Source organism: Capricornis sumatraensis, chromosome 6 (assembly GCF_032405125.1).
Source record: "Capricornis sumatraensis isolate serow.1 chromosome 6, serow.2, whole genome shotgun sequence".
In the NCBI taxonomy this organism is placed as follows: Eukaryota; Metazoa; Chordata; class Mammalia; order Artiodactyla; family Bovidae; genus Capricornis; species Capricornis sumatraensis.
The window spans coordinates 105,992,635-106,015,801 of NC_091074.1; the positions used below are offsets into that span (position 1 = coordinate 105,992,635).

At 38.2% G+C, this 23,167-nt stretch overlaps 1 protein-coding gene across 1 annotated transcript in view; it reads left to right on the forward strand.

Annotated features, from left to right (window-relative positions):
* Positions 1–23,167, forward strand: part of RAD23B (RAD23 homolog B, nucleotide excision repair protein) — a 42,021-nt gene that overhangs the window by 8,925 nt on the left and 9,929 nt on the right. The window contains exons 2-6 of the mRNA XM_068973739.1: positions 8,959–9,040; positions 12,089–12,168; positions 14,916–15,184; positions 18,490–18,545; positions 22,597–22,724. Of these exons, the coding sequence (XP_068829840.1) occupies positions 8,959–9,040; positions 12,089–12,168; positions 14,916–15,184; positions 18,490–18,545; positions 22,597–22,724 (615 nt within the window). The remainder of the gene's footprint in view (positions 1–8,958; positions 9,041–12,088; positions 12,169–14,915; positions 15,185–18,489; positions 18,546–22,596; positions 22,725–23,167) is intronic.

Here is a 23,167-nt window from a genome sequence, read left to right on the forward strand (position 1 = left end):
AAATAGTAACTTCTAGATCGTAACCCTAATTTGAGAATGAGGGTTACTGTCTTTGTTTACTGTTATCCGCACATTGTTAATACTGTAATCTGAATTATTTTTTCAGTTTAAAAAAAAAAGATTGTGCCACATTTTTTCATTCCTTTGGTCCAGTGGGAAGATTTTTCCTGTTGCATTAATGTCAGCTGACATCTTCATAATCAGTTCTGTGTTTAGAATTACCTGAAACCTGCTTTGTGGGAAAGATCCAGGAAATACTCTTTGGTGCCTGCACTAGTTTATCAAATGAAAGGATACCGCCCAAGGAACCAAAAAGGAAAAAGTTTTGCCCATAGTGTAAATGTATGAAATCCTATTGTAAACATAGTTTGCTTTAGGTCTCTGTTTCCTTTTGCTAATGGGGGCTTCCCTGGTGGCTCAGATGGTTAAGAATCTGCCTGCAGTGTGGGAAACCCAGGTTCAGTCTCTGGATTGGGAAGATACCCTGGAGAAGGGAATGGCAACCCATTCCAGTACTCTTTTTGGAAAATTCATGGACAGAGGAGCTTGACAGGCTACAGTTCATGGGGTTGCAAAGAGTCATACTCGACTGAGTGACTAACATACATAATGGTTAATGGCTAAAACTTATTTGCTGTTACTAATTTTTTAATTTGCTAGGCTATGTAGTGTTCAAACTACTATCCAGAATTTTCTGCTTTAGTGAGATCTCATAAATTGCAGTGTATTCTTGTGTAATATTAGTAATGGTTGGAAGAGGGTACCATGAGGTGTTTTTTCTTTTAAACTATTTAAATTTCCCCTCATTACTAAAAACAGTCGAGACTTGTTATGGTAAGTAAAGCGTATAAAGTAAAGAGCAAAAGGCTTTAGGCCCCTGGTCTAAGTAACCACTGTCGAATTCTGTATATGCTGCTTGTCTTTTTTTTTTTTTTCCAGAAAAATGTGTGCATATAATACATAAAAACAACACCGTGTATTTAAAAATCCATTGCTTTTGTCTTTAAAGATAATTGTAAATATTTCTTCCAGTCATTTTAATGTACATGCATTCTGTGAATTTCTTTATATAGTCAGTGTTCTTACTGTGTTGTATAACTATACAGCTGTATGCATGAGCAGTAATGTATTTTACCATTTCATCATTGATGGATATTTAGGGTTGTTTGCAGTATTACAGTAAGTAGTGTACTACACGTATTTTGTTCATGTATCTTTGAAGTATTTATGTGAACATCCCTTTAGTATTGATTCTTAGACGTGGAATTTTGGGGTCAAAGGATGGCAGATTGCCTCAAAAATGCCTGTATCAGTGTTCACAAATCTCAGCAGTATTTGTTGTTTTCAAATACTAAGTCTGTCTGAATAACCAGCCAGGATTCAAATAGAGATCTAACACACAGTAAATGAGTTAAATGTTGTGAGGCTCTTTGTACACTGCCTGACACATGGTAAGTATTAGCACTCATGAACTAAGTGATGTGTAGGAAGACTGACTTGCAAAACATCATAGTACTATGGAGATAAGATTTAAAAGACATTACTTTTATATCTGAAACATACAACTTAAATTCGTGGAAATAACTACGTTTAATGGTGGTTGGCCTGAACTAAGATAGTGTCATGGGATACAATATAGTGTTCACATTGGAAAGTAGTTAGATGATAAGTTGGAACCACTGGATTTAATGTAAGGAATATTGGAGAAGTGAGAGACAACTACCTCAGAACAGAATGGGATGAAAAGGATAACTGATCTGCTTTTGCGTTGGCTTTTTTCAATAAACTATTATGATTGTCTCCCTTTTGGGTAAAAAAAGCGATGTTAGCTATATTTAGTAGAAGGTGTTGAGTATGTTTTTCTTTTAAAATGTACGATTTCATAAAAGAGAAGTATGTGGCTAAGAAAAAAAATAATTTCTTGAGTCTTAACCATATTCTGTCTCTAATCAGTGATAAACTACCATCCTTTAGGGGGAAATAAGCAGCAAAATGAAAGTATAGCTCCATACCCCTGCTTCAACCAGGAGAAACTTGTTGTTTACTCTGGTTGTAGTGCTTAGTATTAGGCCCATCCTTTTGAGACGACTTAATGGAAGCATTGACACGGGACTCAGCACAGTTCAGTTGAGTCGTTCAGTCACGTTTTACTCTTTATGACCCCATGGACTGCAGCATGCCAGGCTTTCCTGTCCTTCACTAACTCCCAGAGCTTGCTCAAACTCATGTCCATCGAGTCGGTGATGCCATCCAGCCATCTCATCCTCTCGTCCTCTTCTCCTGCCTTCAGTCTTTCCCAGCATCAGGGTCTTTCCCAGTGAGTCAGTTCTTTGCATCAGGTGGCCAAAGTATTGGAGCTTCAATTTCAGCATCACTCCTTCCAATGAATATTCAGGACTGCTTTCTTTTAGGATGGACTGGTTTGCTCCCTTTGCAGTCCACGGGACTCTCAAGAGTCTTTTTCCAACACCACAGTTCAAAAACATCAATTCTTCGGCACTCAGCTTTCTTTATGGTCCAACTATCACATTCATAGGTGACTGTTGGAAAAACCATAGCTTCGACTAGATGGACCTTTGCTGGCAAAGTAATGTCTCTGCTTTTTAATATCCTGTCTAGGTTGATCATAGCTTTTCTTTCAAGAAGCAAGTGTCTATTAATTTCATGGCTGCAGTCACCATCTGCAGTGATTTTGGAGCCCAAGACAATACAGTCTCTCACTGTTCCCATTGTCTCCCCATCTATTTGCTATGAAGTGATGGAACTGGATGCCATGATCTTAGTTTTTTGAATGTTGACTTTTGGGGGCAGGAGGAGAAGGGGACGACCGAGGATGAGATGGCTGGATGGCATCACGGACTCAATGGACGTGAGTCTGAGTGAACTCCAGGAGATGGTGATGGACAGGGAGGCCTGGCGTGCTGTAATTCATGGGGTTGCAAAGAGTCGGACACGACTGAGCGACTGAACTGAACTGCACTGCACTGAAGCCAGCTTTTTCACTCTTCCTCTTTCACTTTCATCAAGAAGCTGTTTATTTCCTCTTCACTTTCTGCCATAAGAGTGGTATAGCCTGCATATGTGAGGTTATTGATATTTCTCCTGACAATCTTGATTCCAGCTTGTACTTCATCCAACCCAACATTTTATACAATGTACTCTGCATATCAGTTAAATAAGCAGAGTGACAATATACAGCCTTGCCTTACTTCTTTTCCTGTTTGGAACCAGTCTGTTGTTGCATGTCCAGTTCTAACTGTTGCTTCTTGACCTGAATACAGATTTCTCAGGAGGCGGGTCAGGTGGTCTGGTATTCCCATCTCTTGAAGAATTTTCCACATTTTGTTGTGATCCACACAGTCAAAGGCTTTAGTGTAGTCAGTGAAGCAGAAGTAGATGTTTTTCTGGAATTCTTTTGCTTTTTCTATGATCTGATATATGTTGGCAACTTGATCTCTGGTTCCTCTGCCTTTTCTAAATCCAGCTTGAGTATCTGGAAGTTCATGGTTCATGGACTGTTGAAGCCTGGCTTGGAGAATTTTGAGCATAACTTTGCTAGCGTGTGAGATGAGTGCAATTGTGCAGTAGTTTGAGCATTCTTTGGCATTCCCTTTCTTTGGGATTAGAATGAAAACTGACCTTTTCCAGTCCTGTGGCCACTGCTGAGTTTTCCAAATTTGCTGCCATATTGAGTGCAGCACTTTCACAACATCATCTTTTAGGATTTGAAATAGCTCAACTGGAATTCCATCACCTCCACTTTGTTCATAATGATGAACTTTGTTCATAATGATGCTTCCTAAGGCCCACATGACTTTTCATTCCAGGATATCTGGCTCTAGGTCAGTGATCACACCATCGTGATTATCTGGGTCATGATGATTTTTTTGTACAGTTCTTCTGTGTATTCTTGGCACCTCTTATTAGTATCTTCTGCTTCTGTTAGGTCCGTACCATTTCTGTCCTTTATTGAGCCCATCTTTGCATGAAATGTTCCCTTGGTATCTCTAATTTTCTTGAAGAGTTCTCAAGTCTCTCCCATTCTGTTCTCTATTTCTTTTCATTGATCACTGCAGAAGGTTTTATTATCTCTCCTTGCTGTTCTTTAGAACTCTGCATTCAGATGGATATATCTTTCCTTTTCTCTCTTGTCTTTCGCTTTTCTTCTCTCAGCTGTTTGTAAGCTCTGCTTAGACATTTTGCCTTTTGAATTTCTTTTACTTGGGGATGGTTTTAATCACAGCCTCCTCTAGAATGTTGTGAACCTCCCTCCGTCCACAATTCTTCAGGCACCCTGTCTATCACATCTAATCCCTTGAATCTGTCACTTCAACTGTATAATCGTAAGGAAATTAATTTAGGTTATACCTGAACGGTCTAGTGGTTTTCCCTACTTTCTTCAGCCTAAGTCTGAATTTTGCAATAAGGAGTTCATGATCTGAGGCACAGTCAGCTCCTGCTCTTGTTTTTTGCTGACTGTATAGAGCTTTTCCATCTTCAGTTGCAAGGAATATAATCCATCTGGTTTCGACATTGACCATCTGGTGATGTCCATGTGTAGAGTCATCTCTTGTGTTGTTGGAAGAGGGTGTTTGCTATGACCACTGCATTGTCTGGGCAAAACTCTGTTAGCCTTTGCCCTGCTTCATTTTGTACTCCAGTGACAAACTTGCCTGTTACTCTGGGTATCTCTTGACTTCCTACTTTGGATTCCAGTCCCCTATGATGAAAAGGACACCTTTTTTTGGTGTTAGTTCTGGAAGGTCTTGTAGGTCTTCATAGAACCGTTCCACTTCTGCTTCTTCAGCATTCGGGGTTGGGTCGTAGACTTGGATTACTGTGATACTGAATAGTTTGCCTTGGAAATGAACAAAGATCACTCTGTCATTTTTGAGGTTGCACTCAAGTGCTGCATTTTGGACTCTTGTTGACTGTGTTAAAGGAGTTATAACTACATTGGCTGCTGGACATAACCTTTCCCGGAGAAGCCACGTGCAAGAGTTGCTACCTTTTCCTACTTCACAACAACTTTTGAAAAGAAGGCTTTTCTGAAGTATAAGCTGTTTCAAAATGGTGCTCAGCTTGATTGGGTTAGAGAAGACTTAAAGTAGTCTAGAAACCATCCTTCAGCAAATACATTCTGGTTCAAATGCCTATGGGATATCCTGTGAAGGTTTCTAGTAGAGTTGGATATGCAAAAGTGAAGGTCAAGGGAGAACTGGGCTAGAGATACAGGTGACATCCAATTGGTTCTTAAAACTAGAAGTAGATGAGATAGATTATCCTGGAAGAGTGTGTAAAAGAAAATTCAGTCAAAAGCATAGCCTTGAGTAACCCTTAAAGGTCTGGGCCAGGAGGGCATTTCAGAAGGGAGGGAGCAGAGGTAGGAGGAGACCTGGAGCAGTTCAGTGTTACGGAATCCAAAGTAAGACAGTGTGAAAGGGAGAAGTGGGTCAGTGCTGTCAGCCGTGACAGAGAGGTCAAGAAATACTATGGAGAAGGATTAAGACGCGTCGGGGGCTGATGCTGCTAAACTCAGGGGTACTGGGGGGGCCACCTTACTGTCATTGTAGGAGTAGCGCTGCTGCAGAAAATACGCAGCAAAATGAGAACAAAGTCCATGCTTCAATTGATCTGCATTGTATTGCACTCTTGAGTAAGAAGTATGCAGTTGTGAGTAAGCAAAAGCAATGTGTAGTCAACTTTCGTGAAAATTGCTTGAGACTAAAGGGAGGAGAGTGTAACTAGCAGGGGACAGATTGGGGGAGGGGTTTTTTTAAGATGATAGAGAATTAGGTCTGTGTAAATGTGAATGTAAGTGAACTGGCTTTGAGGGAGAGGTTGAAAATAAAAGTGGATGAGGGGATAGGAAACATAACGAATTCAGCAAGGTACTGGAGGGACAACAGGAATTAGATTTGAAGAGAGGGATACCTTTCATGTAGTAGAGAAGAAACGGAGATGAGGTGAATCTGGATGCAGAAAAACCCCCTGTGTCAGTTTGGAAACAGCAAGTTGAGAGTGTGAGCTCCTGGAGTGTTGTCTGTGTCTTGAATGAAGTAGAAAGTAGTCATCTGCGGGGAGAGGGCCAGTGTTGGGAATCAAATTTAGAGGAGAGTACAGATTTGAAACAGCAATGTCGTGGAGGATGGAAGAGAGGGCTAACCAGGGGAACAGAAAGATTGGGAATGTCTTTCCTCTTCTTCAGTAACATTTAGAAGACTGTGAATGTGGCTAGGTAGCTGGTTAGGTGTTAAAGGTGAAATTTGTTAGCTAAGTAACGTAGAAGAGTGTGACACCACAGAGTGGTTGATGTCAGTTTTGAGTACTGGAAAATTCAGGTGTGTTGCTCCATATGTGGAAATTTGCCTGGCAGGAGCAGTAGGAAGACAAGCGTGTGGTGTTAGGAGGTGACAGAAGCAGTGGCATTATTGTCTAAGCTGAACAGAGCTGGAACAAAAGGAGAGGCTCAGGGGACCAGAGTTGGAATGGAATGCAAGACCAGGTGTGGTGAACAGTTACTGAGAGAGTTGATGGGATGAGATTAGCACTTCTATTATAATTTTGAAGAGCATTTTGGGGATGATGAGATTCAACCTGTGTTCTGAATGGCTGTGAGTAGATGACTTAAATGGATTGGAAGTGAAGATCATTGGGTTGAGGTAAAGGAATAATGCCAGAAGCTTGGACGGGTCAGTGAACCTGGTTTCAAAGTCTAGCTCTCCTATTTTCTTCGATGCATGACCCAAAGTGGTATTGCCAGGTTGAATCTACACACACCCTCCCACACACCCTCTGCCAATGAGACATTTTGGTATATTGTCCACAAAACATTATATCATTTGATACTCTCATTCTGAAAGTATATCCTTCTCTTCACACTTAACACCAAAAATTATTCAAGACAGTCTTTTCCAGTGTGACCATTATTGGATTAATGATAATCTGACATTTAATTTTGTGCTTCTGGTAATTAATGAGGTTGAGCTTTTCTTTTTCAGTTCAGTTCAGTCGCTCAGTGGTGTCCGACTCTTTGCGACCCCATGAATTGCAGCACACCAGGCCTCCCTGTCCATCACCATCTCCCGGAGTCCACCCAAACCCATGTCCATTGAGTTGGTGATGCCATCCAACCATCTCATCCTCTGTCATCCCCTTCTCCTCCTGCCCTCAATCTTTCCCAGCATCAGGGTCTCTTCAAAGGAGTCAGCTCTTTGCATCAGGTAGCCAAAGTATTGGAGTTTCAGCTTCAACATCAGTCCTTCCAATGAACACGCAGGACTGATCTCCTTTAGGATGGACTGGTTGGATCTCCTTGCAGTCCAAGGGACTCTCAAGAGTCTTCTCCAACACCACAGTTCAAAAGCATCAATTCTTCGGCGCTCAGCTTTCTTCACAGTCCAACTCTCACATCCATTCATGACCACTGGAAAAACATGGCCTAGACTAGACGGACCTTTGTTGGCAAAGTAATGTATGTCTCTGCTCTTTAAGATGCTGTCTAGGTTGTCACAACTTTCCTTCCAGGGAGTAAGTGTCTTTTAATTTCATGGCTGCAGTCACCATGTGCAGTGATTACATGCTTAGTTTGTTAATTTTCGTTCAATAATAAATGTTTGGTGTTAGTCTGTGATTACTTTTTAAATCACATCATATAGGTATTAATGCATATAGAGTTCTCATTGTTATTTCTTCGTATTCTTTAATCACAGTGTTGGTTTCTTTGAAGCAGTGTTATTTAGTAATAAAGTGATTGGAGGGGTGTTTTGTTGTTGTTTGCCCTACTTTCCCTCTCGTACTCATATATATATTTAGTGGTTGAGATTCTTGTGACGGGTTTCCACCTTGGGAAATAACAGAATAGCAGTGATGCTACTGACCCACTTCAGGAAGATGATAAGTATAGCAAGGGTGATTTATGTGACATTTTCAAAATACTCTGCTCTAAAGCTTGGAGTCAGAAGGTCTGGGTTTTGATTTCAGCTACTACTTACATTAATAGTAACAGTGTGATTTGGGGAGGAGCCCTCCCTTTTGTATCCATGACAATTTTCCATGTAAAGCTCAGAACTATCGACTTGTACAATTTTCAGAAGTATTCTGGGAATTGAAAGAAATGAGATTTTTCCCCTTGATTCTTGGGCAGTAAGTGAAATTTAGTTTTATGATGTCTCTTCTTTTTTTAACTTCTGTGCCACCCTACTTCGGAAATAATTTACATTTGTTTTCTGAGTACTTCATGATGAACCTGTTGTCATGTAATTTTAGAGATCAAAAACCATAAAGATGATCCATTCGAGTCCCTCTTTATGGATGAGACTGATGCTGAGAAAAACTGAGCAACTTGCTCAAGATCATTTAAGTAATACAGTGGTTCTCAACCTTGGCCAGACTTTGAAATCAGCTGTGAAACTTTTACAAAATATTGATGTCCAGACCCACACTCAGAAATTAGGCTTTAATTGATCTTTATTAAGCTCCCTCAAGTGATTATAATGAAACATTAGCCACTTTTAAGGTAAATAATTTGCTTTTTGACATTCACATTTAACTTGCTTTTTATCATTGTAGACAAGACCACCTTATTTCTTAAACCTTTTAGATTAGAGAGCTTTTCTTTACTTGCCTACTCTGTGGGAAATAAACGCATAAACTTTATAATGAGAATCATAGTTTCTGCTTTTGAAACATTTATTTTGAATAGATTTTTAAAATCAGCTAAGAAAGTCTTTCAAGGAAAAAAAATCTGTGTAACAGATGGTAAAACAGTTTATACTTAACCATATCTAATAGTACGGGTTATCAATAGGATTTTTTTACATAATATTATGAAGACATGATCTTTTAAGTTTTTGGAATCAATAATATGTATAAACTTTTTATATTGCATCCTTTGTTCAGATTCTGGATTTTCCTTTGTTTAGATTTTTTTCAAATATTTTAAAATTTTTCCCATAGGTGAGAGCACTGAAAGAGAAGATTGAATCCGAAAAGGGTAAAGATGCCTTTCCTGTAGCAGGTCAGAAGTTAATTTATGCAGGTATGAATTAAGTACTGAAATTAACATGCCATTTTCATGTGTACTATGATATTCTTTTAGTTTTAGAAATTGCCATCTTAAGAATTGTAGCCTATACAAATTGATTCTGTCAGAAACATTGTAGAGATAAAGGCAGAGAATGAACAGTCATTTGAATGTTATTTTATTAATATTCAGTCCTCTCATTTTCACATTTGCTTTATGTATTTCTCCATCCAGTGATGTTAGTTTTGCTTGTTAATTTTTTCTTTCATAAGCATTGTGTAACTGGCTGTATTTGTTTTGCTTTGTTTTTTGAATTAAAAAATGTTATTTGTGTGACATTGTTTAAGTGTAAAGTGTACAAAGTGTTAACTCTGATACATATTGTAATATGATTGCTGTTGTAGTGATATTTACCACATTACAGAATTAACAATATTATTATCTGTATTCATTATACTGTGCATTAGATCTCTATGGCTTATTTAATACTCATTACAAGTCTGTGCTGTTAAACACAATCACTCTTATCTCCCCTATGTCCCAAACCCTTGGTAACCACCAAGGTAAAATAACTTTTTTTTAAGTTCAGAGTTTTAAATTCCACATACATTTCCACATATAAGTGATAGCATACTGTGCTTGACTTACCTTGCTTAGCATAATGTTCACAGGGTCCATTCATGTTGCAGATAGGAAGTGACTGTCTTCCTCGTGGTCGAATAATACTGTATGTACACAGAGAAGTGAGGACAGGATTCTGACAAGACGTGTACCCTCCCATGTCTACAGCAGCACTATTCACAATAGCTAAGATGTGGAAACAATCCAAGACAGCCATCAAGGGACGAATGGATAAGAAAGACATAGCTCATACACACAGTGGGTCACACGGTGGATCTAGTTTTAACTTTTTAAGGAACCTCCATATTCTCCGTAGTGGTTGGACCAGTTTACATTCCCACCAACCGTGAATAAAGATTGTTTTTTCACCATAACCTCACCAGCCCTGCTTGTCTCCTTCATCAAGCTATTCTAACAAATGAAAGGTAGTATCTTGCTTTGATTTACATTTCCCTGATGCTTAGTAGTGTTGAGCATCTTTTCATCTGTCTCTTGACCATTTCCACATCTTCTTTGGAGAAATGTTGATTTATATTTAGTCTGGCAGTTTTTAAACAGATTGTTTGGGTTTTTTGTTACTGAGTTCTTTATGTATTTTGGATATTAGCCACATAACTCACATGGGTTTTGAAATTTTTCTCCCATTCTGTAGAATTCTTTTCGTTTTGTTAATTGTTTATTTTGCTATGCAGAAGCTTTTGAGTTTGATGTAGTCCATTTGTCGAATTTTGGGTGTGTGGGCTTTCTTTGTGATACCCAAAAAATTGTCGGTAAAGCCACAATTGCTGGCTTTCTTCCCTGCATTTTCTTTCAGAAGTTTTATGGTAACAGTCCTTATGTTTAATCCGTTTCAAGTTAATCATTGTGAGTGGTATAAGATAGGGGTCCAATTTTATTGTTCTGCGTGTGTTTTCTTTAGTTTCCCCATCAAACTGAGCATCTTCTGTAATCTGTTGAAATGTTATTTTATTTCTTGGCTATGGTAGGTCTCATCGTGGCGCGTGGGCTTCCTCCGGTTGTCGGGAGCAGGGGCTGCTGTTCCCCGTGGGGTGTGGGCTTCTCACTGCAGTGGCTTCTCTTGCTGTGGAGTACAGACTGAAGGCACAGGGCCTCCAGTCGTTGCAGCACTTGGGCGCAGTAGGGTGGCTTGCAGGCTTAGCTGCTCCGTGGCATGCCAGGTCATCTGGGACCAGGGATTGACCCAGTGTCCCTTGCATTGAAAAGTGGATTCTTAGCCACTGGACCACCAGGGAAGCTACAAGTTTATCTGTTTTTAAATAAAATACCAAAGTTGACTGAAGAATATAGAAAACCTTATGTCAAAAGACACTACAATAAATGACAGGAAAAAAAGATTATTATTCAGATTATATGAAGAGCTCTTGACAAATCAATAGGGAAAAGAATGACCCAATTAAAAAGCAGCAAAGGATATGAATAGGAAGTTGCCCAGTAACTAGCCTCACTAGTAACCAGGAAAGTGTGTTAAAAATAGACTTAATAGGTGAATTTTGTGGAGAATTCTTCTCTGTGTTCTTTAGAAGAAATACTGAGCACTTTGATTGCGGATGTCAGTAAGATGGATCTTGGCTTACCCCTGGATTCTTGTCTTTGAGATAGAGATTTTGTAGTACTTTAACTGAGGTAGTTTAGAGAAACACCAGCCCTGTGATGAGGATTCAGAAGCCTGAAGAGGCATGGGTAGTTGGTGGCAGATATAAAACTAGAATTTCTGGTTCCTACTCTTGGCTGTTTTTTTCATTCCTATGCAGACAGAGACACTGTTCCCTTTTGTCTTAATGCTTGCAGCTTTTGATTCAGTAACTTTAAAAATGGAAAACTAATTTCAAGGAAAAGGCAACCTGGAAGAATCCTGACCTTACGTCTGTCGTTCTGCATGCCCGAAGTCTTGTATAGTCCGTGTGGCTTACTCAGTTCTGTATCTTGCCATTTCTGTGTGCCAAGTCATTATGAGTATCTTACTTTTTATGGCAGTGAAACATTTCTGTGTTGCAGGTATCCAGTATTTGTGGGAGTAAGAAGTTCTTTTCTCCTTCCATCAAGAGGGTTTATAGGTTATTCCTAGGCTGGGTTGGGGGTGTTTCTTTGAGCATCTCAAAATTGAATTTCATTTGGTCTCCCATTTCTCAGGACCTAGTTAATATCTCCTTACCCAGCAAGTCTTTTTTTTTAAATTATAAATAATTTTTCAGAAGTGCTTGGGATTCAAATATCTACAGTGTATGTGTTTGCTGTCTTTTACTCAGATGCTCATGCCTTCTTAATTAATTTTGTATCCATTTATGTTTATCTTGGCAGATTGGTTAATGTTTTTCTTTCGGAAAGTTTCAATTGATAAAATTAATGTTTATGATTGTTTTAACCTCAGTGTAAGACAGTTTATGGTGCCTTTAATAATATGTTTTTTTCTTAATGTACTAGGCAAAATCCTCAATGATGATACTGCTCTAAAAGAATATAAAATTGATGAGAAAAACTTCGTGGTAGTTATGGTGACAAAAGTAAGTGTCAGCCTCTTGTATATATCTTTATCCATGAGAGTTTAAAGAAAAAGATCCCAAGTCTGTCTTTACACTTACTTTTTAAGTGAAAACGGTATATATACATCCATAGTGGCATGCACTTATTAGTTACTAAGTGTGTTAACAGTTTGCTTTGAGTCCACCATAAAGTTAATAGTTTTATGTATTTGTAGTTTGAGCATAATTTTAAATATGTTGAAACAGTTGATATATGAAATGTCCTGTTAAACATCATTAGGTATTGTTGGATTAGTAAAATCACAAATTATGTAATTGGAGAATGTGATTCTTCGAATGTTTCATATTTTATAGTTTTTATTAAGAATGCCTTAAAAGGACTTGGCTAAACGATGTGCTAGACCTAACAAATGCTTCAAGGCCAAAAAGGCATATAGACTAAAAATTTCCGTGATATTTTTTAGTCAATGAGATAGATTTTTAGAAACTAGAAAAAGAGAGAGAGAGTAAATATGCAGTGGAGTGAGACAGATAGAGGAGTGGTGGTACTTATGACGCTCATTTTTAAGATTGAATTATGATCTGAATTCTGAGCTCCTAGTAATCTAAGAATAGTGTTGCTTGTAGCACCCAAACTAAATTTAAGTAAATAATTGAAAACCAGTTTGTCAAAGACTTTTAAGTCTCAAAGGAATATATGCAGTAGAAAATAAGAGTTGAACAAATGAATTTTAATTACTGCATACTTTTATAGTAAGAAACAAACAGTTAAACATTTCATATGTATTGGGGTTAATTTTTAAAATATTTTGTTATATATATTTAAGCACTTAATTATTTAAAAAATATTAAACTTTAAATACAGATGAACAGAATCATATGAGGAAACTTTGTCTCAACTAGTTTTTTCAAAAACTGATAAAATGCACAACATAAAGTGTACAGATTTAATTATTTTTAAGTGTATGGCTCCTTCTTGTTATGTAGCCATCACCACCGTCCATTTCGAAAACTTTTTCATTTTCCCAAACTGAAACTCTGTACCTGTTAAAGAGTAAATACCCATGCTGTGCCCCAGCCTGACACCACTGTTACCTTTTCTGTCTGTGTATTTGACTACACTTTGTACCTCATATAAGTGGAATCATACAGTATTTTTCCTTTTGTGACTTATTAATATTTTCCTTCATAAAATGTCTTCACGGTTTGTCTATATTGTAGCATGTGCCAGAATTTGTCCTTTTGAGGGCTGAATAATATTCCCTTATTTAATTTTATCATACATAGTATGTCTGGTAGCCACAGACATTTGGGCATGTATTTGTTATGGTCTTATTTCCTTTAGTATTAACATAACTAAGCAAGCAGGCTGGGTCTCAGAATAGGTGCATGTGTTTGAAAAACAGCTACTTTGAGCCAAGCAGATTCTTATTTTACATAGGCCAGCTTTTAGAAGGGGAAGAAGACTGCTACAGTTAAACATTTTGGAAGCAGTGAGAAATTCCCTTATTACAAAGAAGAGAGAAAAAACTATTAATATCAAAAGTTAAGCAGAGGACCTTTGAAAAGCAGGTGGGTTTGGTACTGTTTAGAGTGAGGTTTAAGGACATGGTATATTATAGTATTATATTAATCACAATATATATATTATATAACTATAATATATATATGTAAAATCAGTATTGATCTTAAGGGAAGTAGTAAATGGGCATAATGCATTTGAATTACATTCTTATCTAGTTGGAGTTATAGAACATTAATAATTTACAGGAAATTATGTTGGCAATAAAAATTACAGAGCCAAATTCAAGACTCTTAATATAGGCAAAGGAGGGATGCTACATCCCATCCCCCTACCTTGCACAAGACATTTTTTCTAATACACTCTATACTAGCTCAGTTAGAATAAGACACAAATCCACTCATTTACAGTTTATTGATTTATACCTGGGGCAATTATGTTGAATTTTAATCTCATCTTCCAGCAAATCAGTTACCTTTTTACCTTAGGAGAGTTATGAACTAAGTAGGTCGTGAGCATTGATAGGCCTTCGGAGGAAGATAAAACTCATATAGTATGATTTTTACTCATATGTAACTGCTTTTTGCTTGGTGGGAATACTTATGGCTCTGATTTTAGTTCAGAAAGTGCTGAGCATGCAGTTAAAACATTATTTGGCCTCTGTTTAACTATATATACATCTCAGAAGTAATGTTAGTCTCTTTGTACTTAAACCCATTGGCTTCTGATCAACATTGGGATTTTCTTCCCTATTCTAAAATACAGCAGATTATCTGGCATGTTCATTAATCATACTTCTGTTCATACTTTAATTTCAAGGAAGTTATTTTCATAATGCTTTCAAATGATGATAAATACTTTGAAGTTGTAACGAGGAAACTTCAATTATGAAGTTTAGGGCGTAAATTATGTGTTTCTTCTATTTATTTGTTTATTTTGGATATACACATTCTTTATGTTTTAAAATATTTGCTTTTTTGATTCTTTTTCATAATGATCCTAAGACTGAAATCATTGGCTAGAACTAATTGAGACTGATAGTTGATGTATATGCTCTTATCAGCTTTGAATGTGTAACATAATGATTCAGATTGCTGCTGTTGATCACTCATTATGTCACCTTACAAAATTGTTTTCAATCTAAAAATTTGTATTAGTATTGTTATGTTTGTTTATAGCATCCAGAGGTCAGGTAATAATGTAGTATTTTATTGTAATGCGTGATTTTGCTTTGTAATGTGTTTAGCCTAAAGCAGTGACAACACCAGCACCAGCTACAACTCAGCAATCAAATTCTGCCACCACTACCACAGTTAGTTCCTCCACAGCACCGGCTGTGACTCAGGCCCCAGCCCCTGCCCCCACTTTGGCTCCCGCTCCCGCACCTGCCTCTGTCACTCCAGCATCAACGACAGCATCTTCCGAACCCGCACCTGCTAGTGTAACAAAACAAGAGAAGCCTGCAGAGAGGCCCATAGAAACACCAGTGGCCACTACCCCCACATCGACTGACAGGTAAGAACTGGACTCTAGGAAATTGCATGGGAGTGTGCTCAAAACAGTTACTTCATGCGTGTATTTGTTTTGATTATTGTGTGGATCAAACAAACTTTGTATCTAAACTTTGAACCCTGACTAAAATAGTATGCTTTTTATGTCTGTTTAAATTTCCATAATCTGGATTTTTTTTTTTTCTCCCAGGGAGAAAGGAAAAAAACTTTTGTATAGAGAAATTAGGAAATACAAATGATGCAAAAGAATGAGCAGATTATATAAAATAACCGGACAGTATATTATAGCTTCACATATAAACAGCTTGACGTTGTCCCCCAGTCATTGTTTGTTGTGTATTATTTGGCTGTTGTCGCATCTGCCATCAATGTCTTTCCGTATCAGTAAGTTTTTCCAGTTGCTACATGGTATTGTGTTCGGGTCTGATGTTTGTTTGGTCTTAACCTTAGAAGCAGCAGCAGCAGCAACCTTAGAAAAGAAATGAACATCTTTGGATTTTTCCTCATCTGTAAAGTGTGGATGGCAGTAAAAACTGCCTATTACAGTGCAAATTCCACTCCTTGATATCTACTGAAGAGAAACCAAACTTGTGCACAGGGACTGTACTGCTTGTAATTGAGAACAGATTGGAACCAACTTAAATTCCATTAGTAAGAGCATGACTTGACTTGTTATTTGTTGGTATTAGAGACCTGTGCTTATTCATATTGAGTGATAGTTGCTTAGTCATGCCCAGCTCTTTGCGACCCCATGGATTATAGCCTGCCAAGCTCCTCTGTCCATGGAATTCTCCGTAGTGTGGTGGTAAATATAAATAGCCAGCATCAACATCGCTGGGAGTTACTTTGAAATTAATTCTTAGGCTCCACCTCAGACCTCTATAAATCAGAATTCTCGACTCGTGGGTCCTAGAAGTCTGTTTTCTAACAAGCTGTACTAGTGAATTCTAGTAGAGTCCCTGAGAGAGAAGCCTGGCGTGCTGCAGTCCATGGGGTCTCAAAGAGTCAGACACGGCTTGAAAAACTGAACAGTGAAACTGGTGCATTCTTAGGCTTCCTAAAGTTTAAGAAGCCCTAATACCCAGGAGTGAAGGCCAGGTGAAGCATGCAGTGTATATGCATGTTAAATAAACGTGGCTTCAAGGCTTTGTTAATCGAGTGAAAAGAAGCAGATTGCAGAACAGTAGAGTCAGTAACCTAAACCAAACAAAAACCACATGACAATATTCATATTTTCTGTGGGTAAGCAGGTTAATGTGTAGAGAAACAGTAGCAGAGGGACATCACACTAACTGATACAATGGTTTCCTCTGGGGAAGGGGAGGAGTGTTGAGGTAGAATCAAGATTTGAATGGTGGTTAAATGGTATCTCCATGTTATCTGTAAGGTTTAAAAAGAAAAAAGTGTGCAAAAATAGCACAGATTGTTCTATAAAAGAACATTAATGAAGGGTCTAATTCTGCCAGGTAATGAATTGTGTTATGCATGGTAGTGATTGCAAATTTAGAATGGCTCTTATTAGAACGGCTACTTGGTGAAATAGTAGTCTAGAAACAGACCAATATACATACAGGGACTTAATATAAGATAAAAATAATTTCAGACCACTCTGGGAAATGCTGTTGGGGTAAATGTCTAGCTACCTGGAGGTTATCTTATAAAAATAAGTTTTATGGACTTCCCTTGTGGCTTAGTTGTTAGGGCTCTGCAAGCAGCATGGGTTTGATTAACTGGTGGGGGAATAAGATCTCATATGCTGCACAGTGTGGCCCAAAGAAAAAAGAGTAAATAAACTTTAAACAGAGAAAGATTTAATGTAGAAGTGAAATCATAAACTAGAGGAGAACATGGGAAGAACAGTCTTAATGCAAAAAAAGTCATGAAAGAAATGATTAATAAATTTGAGTACAGAAAGAATTTAAAGATTGGAAGCCAAACAGATTCTTATTAGTTTCATTTGATCAATTAAATGGAAAGTCATGCCTCTCTGGGAAAAATTGAGCCAGTTGTAGTTCTTCTGACATGCAATTATTCCAAAACACAGCAGTAAAACACAAGTCAGCATATAGAAACTAGAAGTAGCGGTTGTCTCTGGGTGGGGTCCAGGGCAGGAGAGCTTTTTTCCACATACATGTGTGTGTATATATAGAGTGTTGAACTATAGTTCAAAAACTTCATTTTGAAGTTTTGCCTTCCACACATTAGTTAATGAAGGTACATTAAAAATTATACCAAATGATTGTTTTACCCTTACCAGTCATGTTGAGTGTTAGGATGCCAGGCACTTTGGCCACAGTAACCCTGCCCACAGCACCTGGGGATGCAAGGATACTGAGGATACTATAATTTATGAATTCAAAGTTGGGTATTTGCGTTGTCTTGCGGTGCTGTAGGGTTTTCTCAGAACTGAAGTCTACTGAGTTTTGTTTGTAAAATTGGGACACAGGTATATGTGTATCTTGTGTTTGTGTATGTTGTAATTTAAATTGCTAACTGCTGTCTTTACCAGTTTTGTTAACCTCATTTTTCTTTGGCCTCCTCTTCCTGGTCTTTCATTATCGTATTTGTGTCTACTTTGTTTTCTAGACTCATTTTCAGTTGCCTAACAAAAACTTAATCCTTTTGTTTTTTTAATATATTTGGGAGATCAGGAGATGCCTCCTCTGCTTTTTTTTTTTTTTTTTTTTTAATATTATTTGGCTGCAGCAATTCTTAGTTGTGGCATGTAGGATCTCGTTCCCCGGCAGGGATCAAACCCAGGCCCCTTACATTGGGAGCGTGGAGTCTTAGCCACTGGGCTACCAAGGAAGTCCCATGAAAACTTAGTCCTTTTAAACTGGTTTAAAACTTGGTTATAGCTCGAGTCTGTCCTGCCTCTGCATTTTTTTTATGCTATGTTCCTTGCTTGAATACTTTCTTGCAGCTTCTGTGTTCAGAACTTAACTATAAGATATAAGTGAAATTCTGCTATATAAAGACTTCCAAGGCCTTTCCAGCCAAATACAGTTTCTATATGTGCTATATCATGCACAGCTTTTGGTATTTCTTTGACTGTGATTTGACTTACAGATTATTTGTAAGTTCTTTAAATGATGGATTTTCAGAACAGAATGAGTATTAGAATTCTTCCCAAGCCATAAATGTTATGGATAAAGCTCTGGGTTTTAATCTGGAAACCTTTTTAAACACTGTAGCCAAACTTATGCATTTAATTAAAACCAAAGAGTCTGTACAAATTGGACAGCTACTAAGCTTTAAGGTAAATTTTATATACTTTCTGATATATGATTTTCTGAAAATATTTTACAGTACATCAGGTGATTCTTCTCGGTCAAACCTTTTTGAAGATGCAACAAGTGCACTTGGTAAGTATCTACATGGTGAATTACTTTATAAGAGGGAAGAGGCTTCATTTCTCTAGATCATTTTCATGGTTGCTTATAATCAGGTGGTTAAATGATTTAAATAATTCAGTTGATGTTACTGAAGACTTTGTAAATTAATGTTCTATATGTTGAATCGTTTAAATCGTGCTGTTAAGAGTTAAGCATACTTCTTTCTTTAAAGCAGATATATTTTCCATTTTCCAAATATGGGTTTTAAAATGAAGTTTAATCTGTGTATACATTTATTAGGAAGTGTCTTTGAAATGAGTGTAAGATGTTACTAAATCTGTCTCACATCTCATCTTTATTCATTCATCTCCAGCCTTTATTCCAGGTTGTAGCCCTGTAGGTCCCCATCTGCATCTTGTTGCTTGTATTGCACTTAGAGTGAAAATACCTTTTTATCCTGACTTTTTACCTGTTGGGTAATGACTTTCCGTCTTCCCTTCACACGTACATCTGTCAGAACCAGTAGCCCGTTTCCCATTGTAACTGTCCCTGGGTTACAGTTGTAACTGGGTTACACCGTGACTGCCCTGGGACAGTGCCTGCTGTAGGTGCTTGTTGTCGGAGGTTAGCTGGCAGCCCCGCTCCCGCCCTTTGGTGCTCTTCTGTACCACAGGGAATGGTGGGGAGGTGGAAGACTGGAGCAAGTGGGGGTGCAGCTTCAATGGAGGGTGGGCTTCTGGGTGCTCTGTGTAGCTGCTGCAGCAGCAAGGTTCCAGCAGCAGTAGTATCACATAAGATACGGGCTGGCCCTCTGACCTAACTGAGCTTGAACTCTGTGATGCCCTGATTGCCATGTGAAAAGCACAAAGGTGCAAAGTAGTTGTTTAATCAGCCTAAGATCTCCTGGGTGTACCAAACCCACATTCATACCTGTGAGGACTTTTTTCTGGGATTACCCTGCTACCATACGAGTATGGGTTTAGTGTCTAGCAAGCAGGAAAACAGAAATCACTCTTATTTCAGACAGTAAAAGCTTAATCTTAGGAAGTTGTTACACAGGTTCTGGAACAGCTCAAGATTACCCAGGGATGTGTAAAATGCTCTGTAGCCTCAGAGCTGGAACCAGCCTACACTCCCCCCTGATGCTGTTGGAGGGTCCGGCTGTCGCTGTTAGGCTTCAGTTGGAATGCGTTGATGCTGCCTGGCAGGAGGCCAGGAGTGCACAGCTCTAGTTGCTCCTGCTGTGGTCTCTGATGGTGGTGTCTTACCTTTTACATCTGCATCTCTTAGAACTGCTGTTACGGTCTCAGGATCCCTTTACCCTTTAATCATTAATTTATCCAGTCTGTACGTCAATACCCTGCTTCTTTAAATGTTTCTTTTTTGGGTTCTGTGACACCTCTCTTTCTTGAACTGTATCTCTGATTGTTCCTTCCTCAGGCTTCCTGTTTAATTCTTTCTATCTTGCCTGGTCCTTAAATGTGTGAGTTTTTTTCTAGGGTTCTGCTCTAGGTCATTGTTCAAAGTTCAGACCATGGGAATAGTAAAATACCACTCATACACAGTTGACCCGTGAATAACACAGGGGTTAGGGCCACCAACTCTGTGTAGTCAGAAATACATCTACAGCTTTACTGTCAGGCCTCTGTCCATGGTTCTGCATCTGCAGATTCAGCCAGCCATGGAGCATACAGAAGTATGCTAGGAATGCAGTTACCCAATTATTTGTGGACCTACACAGTTCAAACCTACATTGTTCAAGGGTCAGCTGTACTTTCAAGGATTCTCAATGTTAAAATTCCAGTACGTATATCCCTCTGACTTCCAAGCCTCATTCTTGAAGCTGTCAGCTGGAAAACCTATAACCTCCATAAACTCCTTAGATTCAAAATTGACAAATTTTTTATTCCTCCATCTGATTCTTCTCTTTTGTTCCTTTCTTGCTTCCATCATCATCCATGCTCTACCAAAGTATTAGCATCAACCTTGACCTCTTCTCTCTTGACCAGTGAGACTAGGAGTCCTACCGATCTCCTTCCTAAAGTCTCTGGATCTTTGTTTCTACTACCACCTAATTGCCTCAGCTGACGTCCCTCCCTTCCTGATGCTCTAGCATTACTCTCTTAACTGGTCTATTCCTTGCCACAGTGGAGTTTCTAAAAGGCAGATCTAATGAGGTCATTGTTCCTTTCATAACACCTCCTATCCTAGATGGTAAGTTCAGAATTCATTCTTAATCACATTTTCTTCACTATTTCTTCTGTCTCATTAGCTCTGTCTGGTGTTGTCCATTGTCCCTAATTTTCCTAGGAGTCATTTCCCTTGTACCTTTAGGATCTAAAATGTACCCAGCCTGCATGTAGACACTTCTGTTTGAGTTTTTATAACTTGACTAATTAGGAGGCATGGCATTAAGGATTAGGTGTGGGAGCTCTAGGGTCTAGACAGCTTGTGTTTGTGTCTCTGCACCATGGCTTAATAGCCGTTGATCAAATTGTTAATCTTTTTAATAAGCCTCAGCCTCATAGAGTTCTTGTGAGAATTGAGTGAGAAAAACACTATGTTAAAATAATATAGTTCTGATAGTCCACAGCACTTGATTTTATTATTGATACATCATGTTTTCTTTATCTGAGAACTAGATTACTGAAAGTATACTGACACTTGAGTGCTTTGTGCTAGAATTGTATCAGTGGGTAATTAAAAAGTTGAGTACTTAATGGAATAGGAAGGGAAAAGTCATTAAACAAGATACCAAATGTTGAATTTGCTCAGTGATACTTAGTTTTTTAAGCTATATTTTCATAGCTGTTAGAACTTTATTGAAAATTTTGCCATCAACAAAGTAAAAAGACTTATAGAATGGCGAGAAAATACTTGCAGCTATATATATGTATATGATAGGTTAACATCCTTGATATATAAAGAACTCATACAACTCAATAGTTTAAAAAAAAATGGGCAAAGGAATTGAATAGATATTTCTCCAAAGAAGATGTACAAAAGTCCAACAGAAATATAAAAAGATGCTCATCATCACTAGTTGTTAGGAAAACTTGCTTTAAATCAGAGTGTTTTCTGACATTTCCATACAGAGTGAGTTGGGGTTGGAGAGATCTCTGGGAAATGACTTATAGAGATAATTGTACCATTTTATATGGTATGAGACATTCTGACTTTCTTGCTTCCAACCCCTATTCCCCTCTGCTTTGATAATAAAAGGTGTCAAAGGAAAACAACTTATTATAGCACAATTGATTGCTTGAAATGTCCCCGCTTCTTGCTTTCAAAAATCAGTTCATTTGTCTCCTCTTCCAGGTTGCCAGCCTCGACTTCCTAATTCGGTTATATGTTTGTGCTACCTTTGTACTTGATATTTTTATTATGTGTTTAACATACTGTATTAGTTTCCCGTTGCTGCTCTGTATCACACCTTAGTGGTGTAACACAACACATTTATTATCTTACTGTAGTACTGTAGGCTAGACATCTGACGTGAAGCTCACTGGACTAAAATAAAGAGGCTAACTCATTGGGCTTAAATCAGAGCTGCATTCCTTTCTGGAGACTCGGGGAGAATTTGTTTGGTGTCCTTTCTAACTTCTAAGAGACTGACCACATACCTTGGCCATAGCGCCTTCCTCTGTCATCAAAGAAGCCCATAACATCTCTGCCCCTGCTTTTTTCTCTAACTTGTCCCCGCTTATTTCTCTGACCCTCTCATCTGCTTTGCTCCTGCTTTTAAGGACCCTTACCATTACATTAGACCAACCCAGGTAATCCAGGATTATTTCCCTATCTTAAAGTCAGCTGATTAGCAACCTCAATTCCCTTTGGCTTTGTAACCTAACTTACAGTTTGTAAGGATGGGAGGAGGTGGATTGTTCTACCTACCACATGTATGTTGTAGTAGTTGTATGTGTGCTTTAGTTACTCATCGTTGTGTTCCTAACACTGTAGTGCCTGACAGTGCATGCCTACATACACACACACTGAAATTATGTGGAGAATGTTTGTTTATTGAATTTTCTTTCTCTTTTCCTTTTTCCCTTCTTCCATCCACACACATATCTTTTTTTAGTGACAGGTCAGTCTTACGAGAACATGGTAACTGAGATCATGTCAATGGGCTATGAACGAGAGCAAGTAATTGCAGCCCTGAGAGCCAGTTTCAACAACCCTGACAGAGCAGTGGAGTATCTCTTAATGGTGAGAAACATTTTGCTTTCTTGGTTCTAGTTGTTTAAGGATGAAATCTCAAAGAAACAGAAATTTTAAAGAAACAGTAGCAGTTCGTAAGATAATGGTGATGTATGCTCATTTGCATAATGCTTTTATTGGGTTGATTTAATTAATGCTTTTATTGACATTTATTGGGCTTTCAAAAAGTTCTTTTGGGATTTTCCATTACATCTTAAGGAAAAATCAGAGCAAACCTTTCGGTCAACCCAGTATTTTTCTTAGTGCATTATCATTTTCTGTTAATAAAGTATAACCTCTTCTAAAAGATTGTGATAAACTTTGAATCAGAAAATGTGACTAAATGGGTTTTAAAATTGGCTATCCACTTGGGGTAGTAGTGTCTAACCTAGTTATATCATCCTCTGAGGATGAGAGCTATGTGTTAGAGGGCTAAGGGTGGGGCAGGTTTT